This window comes from Pseudophryne corroboree, chromosome 5 (assembly GCF_028390025.1).
Source record: "Pseudophryne corroboree isolate aPseCor3 chromosome 5, aPseCor3.hap2, whole genome shotgun sequence".
Lineage (NCBI taxonomy): Eukaryota > Metazoa > Chordata > Amphibia > Anura > Myobatrachidae > Pseudophryne > Pseudophryne corroboree.
In genome coordinates this window covers 463,787,070-463,799,667 of record NC_086448.1, presented here as the reverse complement: position 1 = coordinate 463,799,667, position 12,598 = coordinate 463,787,070, and the positions used below count along the sequence as shown (strand labels likewise).

Here is a 12,598-nt window from a genome sequence, read left to right as displayed (position 1 = left end):
CTCTGCGTTCTCCAAGCCACGCCTGCGTTTTTCCTGGCACGCCTGCGTTTTTTCGAACACTCCCTGAAAACGGGCAGTTGACACCCGGAAACGCCTACTTCATGTCAATCACTCTGCGGCCAGCAGTGCGACTGAAAAGATTCGCTAGACCTTGTGTGAAACTACATCGGCCGTTGTGAAAGTACGTCGCGCATGCGCATTGCGCCGCATACGCATACGCAGAAGTGCCGTTTTTTTGCCTCATCGCTGCACAGCGAACAATTGCAGCTAGCGAACAACTCGGAATGATCCCCCAAGTGTCTTATTCGACAAAAATGTGCATCTTATTCGCACAAATGAAACAAATGATGCGACAAAACTACTTTACTAGATTACACTGATCAATTTGCTGTGTGACATTTGTGCATCTGTGTGTGAATGAGTCTGAACCAGTATATGAAGTACTACAATGCAATGGGCGCATTTTTTTCTCACGCCAAGTTCTGTTATGGTTCATCTGAACCTTTGTACGACACATAATGGGGGAGATATAGAATACTAAAGAGAGATACATGATCATCAAATCCATGCATAGGTTACATCATGTGAGATAAGAGATACATAGACATTGGGGATTATCCAGGTTTGTTAGCAAACCAAAAAAGCACAGTAATGGGCAAAGCCATGTTGCATTGCAGGTGGGGCAGATGATACATGTGCAGAGACAGTTAGATTTGGGTGGGGTGTGTTCAAAGAGAAATTTAAATTGCAGTGTACAAATTAAGTAGACAGTATTTACCCTGCACAGAAATATAACCAACCCAAATCTAACTCTCTCTGCACATGTTGTTCATCATGCCCATGAAAGTACCAGACGAGGCAGCCATCTTGGGCATTGAGGAGTAATGGAAATGTGCATATGCTTCTCACCTGACATGGTTTCTTCATTTTAATTGCTATGACATGATATCTATAGCAGCACAGTTCACAGGTCCACGATCCTCTCTCACTAATCCACTTTAATAAGCATAGCTGATGTGTGTATCTCACAGATCCATCACAGCGACATGGGTTAAGTAACTCACCCTGGAATGAAAAACAGAAAGGATGCTAAATGTAATATTTCACAAAATATTTAGGCTTATTTGTATAAATTAAAAGAAAAAAAACTTTGCACAAAGACTTTAAAAGCATGAATCTTGTCTGTGTGGAACTGGTCTCTGCCCAAATCAACACTATTATGTATTATGTCAAATTGGATACAGTACACAGTGGAAATATTGTACATACATCAGTCCTGGTATGAATTCAAGTTCTTTATTATATGTTCTAACAAATATGTATATATTTTTTTTTTTTTTATTGTCTTTTTTTAAATACAGTACCAAATGTTGATGAGCAAAGTGAGTGTAATTAACCAAGCCTCCGGATGCGAGTGTAAGAGCACGCTCTAGGTAGGCTATATTCTGTCAACACAGAAACAAACTGTCGCAGTTGATACATTCATCTGTCTTTCAATACACAATAAAAGTAGGCTCCACCTGCATTCAGGACAACATCACTCTGAACGTCTTCCACAACGGAGTGTTTGCATGTAATTGTCATGTATTTTACTGCTATCCAAGTAAATAATACAAACAGGGACAGCTGATTGCAACATGAATTCTTAACGGAGAAAAATCGAAAGGAAAAAAAAATATCTGGCCGGCTGAGCCGTTCTGATAAAACGTGTCTAAGCAGGAGTACTATGATATATAATGCCGCACTGTGTGAACACATACATTGAAATAAATGTGTTCTCATTGAAATCCCGCCATCCTGTCATCCGGCCCAACTGTAGCAAACTGCGGTTGGAGCTGGCGGCGGTGGGACTGTGTGACATGTGTGGGTGTCTGCATAGGCGCCCATGTGCAGTCTCCTTGCGGACAAGCGGGTCCCGCTGAACGGGGCTGTAGGAGAGCTGCTGTGGACCAAGAATCTCTCTTTAGAATCTCTCTTTAGTACCGAGAAACACCAGTGTCCTTCATCACCAGTGATTCATCATCACCAGAAGTGACTCCAGCACTGGGAGTTTGTGCTCAGGAGCTATCCAACAGGACATCCAGTCACCTCCTTATGTGAGTCGGGTTCCTGAGTGGATTTGATGAATGTGTTCTCTGCGAGTACTGCAGGGATGGAACATTTATTTAGAAAATAACATTCAAAGAAAACAGTTAATACTTAATTTACCAATTTATGTTTCCAATTGACATCCTGGTGTTTACAGGGCTTTGAGAACGTTTAGCTAATGGTTTAAAAAAAAAAAAAAAAAAAAAACAAAGAGGGAACTGGGATTGCTTGGTCTGATCCTGTTATTTTGATTGTGTTATTCTCTTAATTCTATTTGTGTTGAATCGTGGGTGATGTGCATGTGTTTATGTGAAACGGAATCTCTGAGCACAAGAAACATTTGTATAAAAAAACAAGCTATAGAAATACTACCAGAAGCTTTGTAATAGAGTGTGTACCTGGATGGAAGCCACAAGACTCATCCATGCCAACTATTATCCGTCAAATATGGAAATTTTTACGCACTAGAAGTTATACATTTAACAAGTGAAGAGAAGCTGTTTACAACCACTAATTAAAACAAATAGCAGAAAATACCAGCCATGTTGTATATATAAGTGTATTTTCTCGCTCGCTGTTGCCCTTGGGAAATTACACACACAGCTAGAGTACTCTAAAAACCATTACATTTATAGCAAGTAACATTTGTTGGGCATCTGCTCTTTAACATGAATAGGAAATGCTGGGATAATATGATGAGATAATAATACTTCATCGCCTAATAGACCTAACCAGTGAATGTGTGAATTACACATATTAATAATACTCTGTTTCTTGGATACCAATATAAAATGTTTATGTGATAGAATTAATATAAACACCTAACAACAGAGCGAACAGTTCACTGATTATTCATATTTCAAGTCTCGTGAGTGCCGCCCAACAGTGCTTGTATCTTATGGAGTCTTTCTGGATTCACAGAGGGCACTCGAGCCAATACGCAAGGGGTCAGTAATGAGAGTGATGACTTATTTTTACATATATAATAGGATTTTAATACCTACCGGTAAATCCTTTTCTCTTAGTCCGTAGAGGATGCTGGGGATGCTTCAAGAACCATGGGGTATAGACGGGATCCGCAGGAGACATGGGCACCCCAAGACCTCAAATGGGTGTGAACTGGCTCCTCCCTCTATGCCCCTCTTCCAGACCCCAGCTATAGGAACTGTGCCCAGGGAGACGGACATTTCGAGGAAAAGGATTTATTTAATTTTTAAACTAAGGTGAGATACATACCAGCTCACACCTCAACACGCCACACAACATGGCATTCAACAACAACGCATGCAACGGCATGATCAGTAACAATCACAGACTGACTGAACTTAACTCATCATGAGCGTAACTACAACCAACTGCAGATACAGTCCGCACTGGGACGGGCGCCCAGCATCCTCTACGGACTAAGAGAAAAGGATTTACCGGTGGGTATTAAAATCCTATTTTCTCATACGTCCTAGAGGATGCTGGGGATGCTTCAAGAACCATGGGGTTTATACCAAAGCTCTAGAACGGGCGGGAGAGTGCGGATGACTCTGCAGCACCGATTGACCAAACAAGAGGTCCTCCTCCGCCAGGGTATCAAACTTGTAAAACTTCACAAAGCTGTTTGATCCCGACCAAGTAGCCGCTCGGCAAAGCTGTAATGCCGAGACCCCTCGGGCAGCCGCCCAGGATGAGCCCACCTTTCTGGTAGAATGGGCCTTCACAGATTTTGGTAACGGCAATTCTGCCGTAGAGTGAGCTTGCTGAATCGTATTACAAATCCAACGCGCAATAGTCTGCTTGGAAGCAAGAGCCCCAATCTTGTTGGGAGCCCACAGGACAAACAGAGCCTCTGTTTTCCTAATTTGAGCTGTTCTGGCGACATAGATTTTCAAAGCTCTGACCACATCGAGAGACTTCGATTCCGCCAAAGCGTCAATAGCCACAGGCACCACAATAGGCTGGTTTACGTGAAACGAGGAAACCACCTTTGGCAAAAATTGCTGACGAGTTCTCAACGCCGCTCTATCAGCATGGAAGATGAAATAGGGACTTTTGTGTGACAAAGCCGCCAATTCAGAGACCCGCCTTGCGGAAGCCAAGGCCAACAACATGACTACTTTCCAAGTAAGGAACATTAACTCAACCTTACGCAAAGGTTCAAACCAATGAGATTGCAGGAACTGCAACACCACATTCAGATCCCATGGCGCCACTGGGGGCACAAAGGGAGGTTGGATGTGTAGTACGCCTTTCACGAAGGTCTGAACTTCTGGAAGGGAGGCCAATTCTTTCTGAAAGAAATCGATAAGGCCGAAATTTGTACTTTAATTGAGCCCAACTTTAGGCCCGCATCCACACCAGCTTGTAAAAATGGAGCAAACGCCCCAGCTGAAATTCCTCCGTAGGAGCCTTCTTGGATTCACACCAAGACACACACTTTCTCCAAATACGGTGGTAATGCTTTGCCGTTACTTCTTTTCTAGCTTGAAGAAGTGTGGGAATGACTTCACTGGGAATACCCTTCCGGGCTAGGATTTGGCGCTCAACCGCCATGCCGTCAAACGCAGCCGCGGTAAGTCTTGATACATACACGGACCCTGTTGTAACAGATCCTCTCGTAGAGGAAGAGGCCAGGGATCTTCTATAAGTAACTCCTGAAGATCTGGATACCAGGCCCTCCTTGGCCAGTCCGGAACAATGAGTATCGCCTGAACCCTTGTTCATCTTATGATCCTTATCACCTGTGGAATGAGTGGAAGTGGAGGGAACACATAGACCGACACTAGGGCGTCCACCGCCATCGCTTGAGGGTCCCTTGACCTGGAACAATATCTCTGAAGTTTCTTGTTGAGGCGGGACGCCATCATGTCTATTTGAGGAATTCCCCAACGACTTGTCACTTCTGCAAAGACCTCTTGATGAAGACCCCACTCTCCTGGATGGAGATCGTGTCTGCTGAGGAAGTCTGCTTCCCAGTTGTCCACTCCTGGAATGAAGACCGCTGACAGAGCGCTTGCATGTTTCTCCGCCCAGCGAAGAATTCTCGTGGCCTCGGTTATTGCCGCTCTGCTCCTTGTTCCGCCCTGGAGGTTTATGTACGCCACTGCTGTTATGTTGTCTGACTGAATCAAGACGGGCAGACCACGAAGAAGATGATCCGCTTGCAGAATGCCGTTGTAAATGGCCCTTAATTCCAGAATGTTTATGTGCAGACAAGCTTCCTGGCTTGACCATTTTCCCTGAAAATTTCTCCCCTGAGTGACTGCTCCCCAACCTCGGAGACTTGCATCTGTGGTCACCAGGATCCAATCCTGAATCCCGAACCTGCGTCCCTCCAGAAGGTGAGAACTGTGCAGCCACCACAGAAGAGAGATCCTGGTCCTGGAAGATAGGAATATTTTCCGGTGCATGTCCAGGTGAGACCCGGACCACTTGTCCAGCAGGTCCCACTGAAACACCCTGGCATGGAACCTGCCATACTGAATGGCCTTGTAGGCCGCCACCATCTTCCCCAGCAACCGAGTGCATTGAAGAATCGACACTCTTGCCGGTTTCAGAATCTGTTTTACCATGTTCTGTATTTCCAGAGCCTTTTCCACTGGAAGAAAAACTCTGTAATTCTGTATCCAGAATCATACCCAGGAACGACAACCGTGTCGTCGGAACCAACTGTGATTTTGGCAAGTTTAGGAGCAAACCATGTTGTTGCAGAATCGTCAGAGAGAGTGCAACGTTTTTCATCAATTGTTCCTTGGATCTCGCCTTTATCAGGAGATCGTCCAAGTACAGGATAATTGTGACTCCCAGTTTACGCAGAGAACCATCATCTCCGCTGTAACCTTGGTGAAAATCCTCGGAGCCGTGGATAAACCAAACGGCAACGTCTGAAATTGGTAATGACAATCCTGAATAGCAAACCTCAGGTATGCCTGATGTGGAGGATATATGGGAACATGTAAGTAGGCATCCTTTATGTCGACCGCCACCATAAAATCGCCCTCCTCCAGACTGGAGATCACTGCTCAGAGAGATTCCATCTTGAATTTGAATCTTTTTAGAAAGAAATTGAGAGATTTTAGGTTCAGAATCGGTCTGACCGAGCCATCTGGCTTCGGCACCACGAACAGACTCGAATAAAAACCCTCCCCCTGTTGTGACGGGGGTACCGTGCCAATGACTTGATTTTGACACAGCTTTAGTATCGCAGCGCATACCACCTCTCTTTCCGGAAGAGAAACTGGCAAGGCCGATTTGAAAAATCAGCGAGGGGGCACGTCCTGAAACTCTAATTTGTACCCTTGGCCTACTATTTCTAATATCCAAGGATCCAGGTCCGAGTGCACCCAGACCTGACTGAAGAGCCTCAGACGTGCCCTCACTGGTGCGGACAACCGCAGAGAAGCCCCAGCGTCATGCGGTGGATTTCGTAGAAGCCGGAGAAGACTTCCGCACTTGGGAACTTGCCACAGCCGGTGACCTTTTTCCCCTTCCTCTTCCTCTCGCAGCAAGGAAGGAGGATCCTCGTCCTTTTTTGTATTTATTGGGCCGAAAGGACTGCATCTGATAATGAGGCGTTTTCTTCTGTTGTGCAGGAACATAAGGTAAAAATGACAACTTACCCGCGGTAGCCGTAGATACCAGGTCAGTGAGGCAGTCACCAAACAAGACACTACCATTAAACGGTAACGACTCCATCGCCTTCTTAGAGTCAGCATCAGCATTTCATTGATGAATCCACAATGCTCTCCTTGCTGAGACTGCCATGGCATTGGCCCTTGATCCCAAAAGGCCAATATCCCTTACAGCTTCTTTTAAATATGCTGCAGCATCCTTGATATGACCCAAAGTCAAAAGCACACTATCCCTGTCTAGGGTATCCATCTCAGATGACAAGTTATCTGCCCACTTTTCAATAGCGCTACTCACCCATGCCGAAGCAACGGCAGGCCTGAGTAGCGAACCTGTAGTGACATAAATGGATTTTAGTGTATTTTCCTGCTTACGATCCGCAGGATCTTTTAGGGCTGCCGTGTCAGGAGACGGAAGCGCCACCTTCTTGGATAGACGCGACAAAGCCTTGTCTACCATGGGGGTTGACTCCCACTTTTCCCTGTCCCCAAATGGAAACGGATACGCCACTGGAATTCTTTTGGGAACCTGTATCTTTTTGTCAGGATTTTCTCAAGCCTTTTCAAAAAGTGCATTCAGTTCATGAGAGGGAGGAAACGTTACCTCAGGTTTCTTTCCTTTATACATACAGACCCTAGTATCAGGGACAGTAGGGTCCTCCGTGATATGTAACATGTCTTTTATCGCCACAATCATGTACTGAATGCTTTTAGCCAGTTTTGGATTTAATCTGGCATCACTATAGTCGACACTGGAATCAGAGTCCGTGTGGGTATCTGTATCTGCTATCTGGGTAAATGCCTGTTTCTGTGACCCCGAAGGGGTCTGAGCTTGTGACAAAGCTTCCTCAATGGACTTTCTCCATGTCTGGTTCTTAGACTCAGATTTATCTAATTTTTTAGACAACCGGGACACATTTCCATTCAAAACACTCAACATATTTACCCAATCGTCCGTCGGCGGTGCCGACACGGTCACTCTCACAGACTTTTCTGTCCCCACTCCAGCCTCCTCCTGGGAAAAGCACTCAGCCTCAGACATGTCGACACCCACATACCGACACCCACACCCACACTAGGGCTATAGGAGACAGACCCACAATAAAGCCTGTTAGAGAGACACAGAGGGAGTTCTGCCAGCTCACAACCCAGCGCCTATCCCGGTACTGAAGCGAGTAAAACGACTGCCAGACCTGTTAGCGCTTTATATATATATTAACACAGCACCAAATCACTTGTGCCCCAAAGCCCCCCCCCTCCCCCCCCCCCCGGTTTTGCACCCTGTTACTTGCACAGCAGTGTGGAGGATCAGGGCCAAACGTCTCTGCAGCCTTCTGTGAAGAGAAAATGGCGCCGGACAGAGCTGTGTGGGCTAAGCCCCGCCCACTACATGGCGCGCTTAAGTCCCGCTTAAAAATAAGATTTTAAACCTACCGGTAAATCTTTTTCTCGTAGTCCGTAGAGGATGCTGGGGACTCCGTAAGGACCATGGGGATAGACGGGCTCCGCAGAAGACATGGGCACTTTAAGAAAAACTTTAGATCTGGGTGTGCACTGGCTCCTCCCTCTATGCCCCTCCTCCAGACCTCAGTTAGAGAAACTGTGCCCAGAGGAGACGGACAGTACGAGGAAAGGATTTTTGTTAATCCAAGGGCAAGATTCATACCAGCCACACCAATCACACTGTATAACTTGTGATATACTACCCAGTTAACAGTATGAAAACAACATAGCATCAGTCCAAGACCGATGAAAACTATAACATAACCCTTATGTAAGCAATAACTATATACAAGTCTTGCAGAAGAAGTCCGCACTTGGGACGGGCGCCCAGCATCCTCTACGGACTACGAGAAAAAGATTTACCGGTAGGTTCAAAATCTCATTTTCTCTTACGTCCTAGAGGAAGCTGGGGACTCCGTAAGGACCATGGGGATTATACCAAAGCTCCCAAACGGGCGGGAGAGTGCGGATGACTCTGCAGCACCGATTGAGCAAACAGGAGGTCCTCCTCAGCCAGGGTATCAAACTTATAGAACTTTGCAAAGGTGTTTAAACCCGACCAAGTAGCAGCTCGGCACAGCTGTAGTACCGAGACCCCTCGGCAGCCGCCCAAGAAGAGCCCACCTTCCTAGTGGAATGGGCCTTGACCGATTTAGGTAACGGCAATCCCGCCGTAGAATGTGCCTGCTGAATCGTGTTACATATCCAGCGAGCAATAGATTGCTTTGAAGCAGGGGCGCCAATCTTATTGGCTGCATACAGGACAAACAGTGCTTCTGTTTTTCTGACTCTAGCCATTCTGGCCACGTAAATTTTCAAAGCCCTGACCACATCAAGGGACTCGGAATCCTCCAAGTCACGCGTAGCCACAGGCACTACAATAGGTTGGTTCATATGAAAAGATGAGACCACTTTTGGCAGGAATTGAGGACGGGTCCGCAATTCCGCTCTATCCATATGGAAAACCAGATAGGGGCTTTTATGTGATAAAGCCGCTAATTCCGACACTCGCCTAGTCAAAGCCAAGGCTAATAACATGACCACCTTCCAAGTGAGATATTTCAACTCCACCGTTTTAAGTGGTTCAAACCAGTGTGACTTAAGGAAACTTAACACCACGTTAAGGTCCCAAGGCGCCACCGGAGGTACAAAAAGAGGCTGAATATGCAGTACTCCCTTCACAAAACCTTGTACTTCAGGGAGAGAGGCCAATTCCTTTTGAAAGAAAATGGATAAGGCCGAAATCTGAACCTTAATAGAGCCTAATTTTAGGCCCAAATTCACTCCAGTTTGTAGGAAGTGAAGGAAGCGGCCCAGATGGAATTCTTCCGTAGGAGCATTCCTGGTCTCACACCAAAAAACATATTTTCGCCATATACGGTGATAATGTTTAGATGTCACGTCCTTCCTAGCCTTTATCAGCATAGGAATGACCTCATCCGGAATACTCTTTTCCGTTAGGATCCGGCGTTCAACCGCCATGCCGTCAAACGCAGCCGCGGTAAGTCTTGGAACAGACAGGGCCCCTGTTGCAACAGGTCCTGTCTTAGAGGAAGAGGCCACGTATCTTCTGTGAGCATTTCCTGCAGATCCGGATACCAGGTCCTTCGTGGCCAATCTGGAACAATGAGGATTGTTCTCACTCCTCTTTTTCTTACTATTCTCAACACCTTGGGTATGAGAGGAAGAGGAGGAAATACATAAACCAACCGAAACACCCACGGTGTCCTTAGGGCATCTACAGCTACTGCCTGAGGGTCTCTTGACCTGGCGCAATACCTCTGTAGCTTTTTGTTGAGGCGGGACGCCATCATGTCTATCTGGGGCAGTCCCCACCGACTTGTAATCTGTGCGAAGACTTCCTGATGAAGTCCCCACTCTGCTGGATGCAAGTCGTGTCTGCTGAGGAAGTCTGCTTCCCAGTTGTCCACTCCCGGAATGAACACTGCTGACAGTGCGCTTACATGATTCTCCGCCCAGCGAAGAATTCTGGTGGTTTCCGCCATCGCCACTCTGCTCCTTGTTCCGCCTTGGCGGTTTACATGAGCTACTGCGGTGACGTTGTCTGACTGGATCAGAACCAGTTGGTCGCGAAGTAAGGTCTAAGCTTTACGTAGGCCGTTGTATACGGCCCTCAGTTCCAGGATGTTGATGTGAAGACAAGTCTCTTGACTTGACCAAAGACCATGGAAATTTCTTCCCTGTGTGACTGCTTCCCAACCTCGGTGGCTCGCATCCGTGGTCACCAGGATCCAGTCCTGAATGCCGAACCTGCGGCCCTCTAGAAGGTGAGCACTCTGCAGCCACCACAGGAGAGATACCCTGGCCCTGGGGGACAGGCGGATAATCTGATGAATCTGTAGATGAGACCCGGACCACTTGTCCAGTAGGTCCCATTGGAAGGTCCTCGCATGGAACCTGCCGAAGGGAATGGCCTCGTATGATGCCATCATCTTTCCCAGGACTCGAGTGCAGTGATGTACTGACACCTGTTTTGGTTTCAATAGGTTCCTGACCAGAGTCATGAGTTCCTGGGTCTTTTCTATCGGAAGATAAACTCTTTTCTGGTCCGTATCCAAAATCATGCCCAAGAAAGTCAGACGAGTCGTAGGAACCAACTGCGACTTCGGGATATTGAGAATCCAGCCGTGTTGCTGTAACACCTTCAGTGAAAGTGATACGTTGTTCAGCAACTGCTCTCTTGATCTCGCTTTTATGAGGAGATCGTCCAAGTACTGGATAATTGTGACACCTTGCTTTCGCAGGAACACCATCATTTCCGCCATTACCTTGGTGAAAATTCTCGGGGCCGTGGAGAGACCAAACGGCAAAGTCTGAAATTGGTAATGACAATCCTGTACCGCAAATCTTAGGTACGCCTGATGAGGTGGATAAATGGGAACATGAAGGTATGCATCCTTTATGTCCAGAGATACCATAAAATCCCCCCTTCCAGGCTGTCGATGACCACTCTTAGCGATTCCATCTTGAACTTGAACCTTTTCAAGTATAGGTTCAGGGATTTTAAATTTAATATGGGTCTAACCGAACCGTCCGGTTTCGGGACTACAAATAGGGTCGAGTAATATCCCCTTCCTTGTTGAAGCAGGGGTACCTTGACCACCACCTGTTGAAGATACAATTTGTGAATTGCATTTAACACTATCTCCCTTTCCTGGGGAGAAGATGGTAGAACCGATTTGAAAAACCGGCGAGGAGGCACCTCTTCGAATTCCAGCTTGTAACCCTGAGAAACAATTTCTATTGTCCAGGGATCCACCTGTGAGTGAACCCAGATGTGGCTGAAAATTCGAAGACGTGCCCCCACTGGGGCGGACTCCCTTAGCGGAGCCCCAGCGTCATGTGGTGGATTTTGTAGATTCCGGGGAGGACTTCTGTTCCTGGGAACTGGCTGTGTTGTGCAGCTTTTTTCCTCTGCCCTTACCTCTGGCAAGAAAGGACGCACCTCGTACTTTCTTGTTTCTCTGTGATCGAAAGGACTGCATTTGATAATGTGGTGCTTTCTTAGGTTGTGAGGGAATCTAAGGCAAAAAATTAGATTTACCAGCTGTAGCTGTGGAGACCAGGTCCGAGAGACATTCTCCAAACAATTCCTCACTCTTGTAAGGTAATACCTCCATATGCCTCTTTGAGTCGGCATCACCTGTCCATTGCCGGGTCCATAGGACTCACCTAGCAGAAATTGACATAGCGTTGATTCTAGAACCCAGTAGACTAATGTCTCTTTGAGCATCTCTCATATATAGGACAGCATCTTTTATATGACCTAGGGTCAATAAAATGGTATCCTTATCTAGGTTCTCAATCTCCGCTGATGAGGTATTTGTCCATGCTGCTACAGCGCTACAAACCCAGGCCGACGCAACTGCCGGTCTGAGTAAGGTACCAGAATGTGTGTAAATGGACTTTAGGGTAACCTCCTGCTTGCGGTCAGCAGGATCCCTGAGGGTAGCCGTATCCTGGGATGGCAGCGCTACCTTCTTGGATAAGCGTGTCAATGCTTTGTCCACCCTAGGGGAGGATTCCCACCGTATCCTGTCCGTTGGCGGGAAAGGATACGCCATAAAAATCCTTTTGGGAATCTGCAGTTTTTTGTCTGGCGATTCCCAAGCTTTTTCACATAATTCATTAAACTCATGTGAGGGGGGAAAGGTTACCTCAGGTTTCTTTCCCTTATACATGTGTACCCTCGTGTCAGGGACAGGGGGTTCTTCTGTGATGTGCAAAACATCTTTTATTGCAATAATCATATATCGAATACATTTAGCCAATTTTGGCTGTAACTTTGCATCATCGTAGTCGACACTGGAGTCAGAATCCGTGTCGGTATCTGTGTCAACTATTTGGGATAGTGGGCGCTTTTGAGACCC

At 46.5% G+C, this 12,598-nt stretch overlaps 1 protein-coding gene across 1 annotated transcript in view; it reads right to left on the bottom strand.

The window, feature by feature from the left end:
• Window positions 1–12,598, bottom strand: part of MARCHF11 (membrane associated ring-CH-type finger 11) — a 313,378-nt gene that overhangs the window by 224,278 nt on the left and 76,502 nt on the right. Inside the window, exon 3 of the mRNA XM_063922952.1 lies at window positions 910–1,065. Coding sequence (XP_063779022.1) covers window positions 910–1,065 — 156 coding nt within the window. The remainder of the gene's footprint in view (window positions 1–909; window positions 1,066–12,598) is intronic.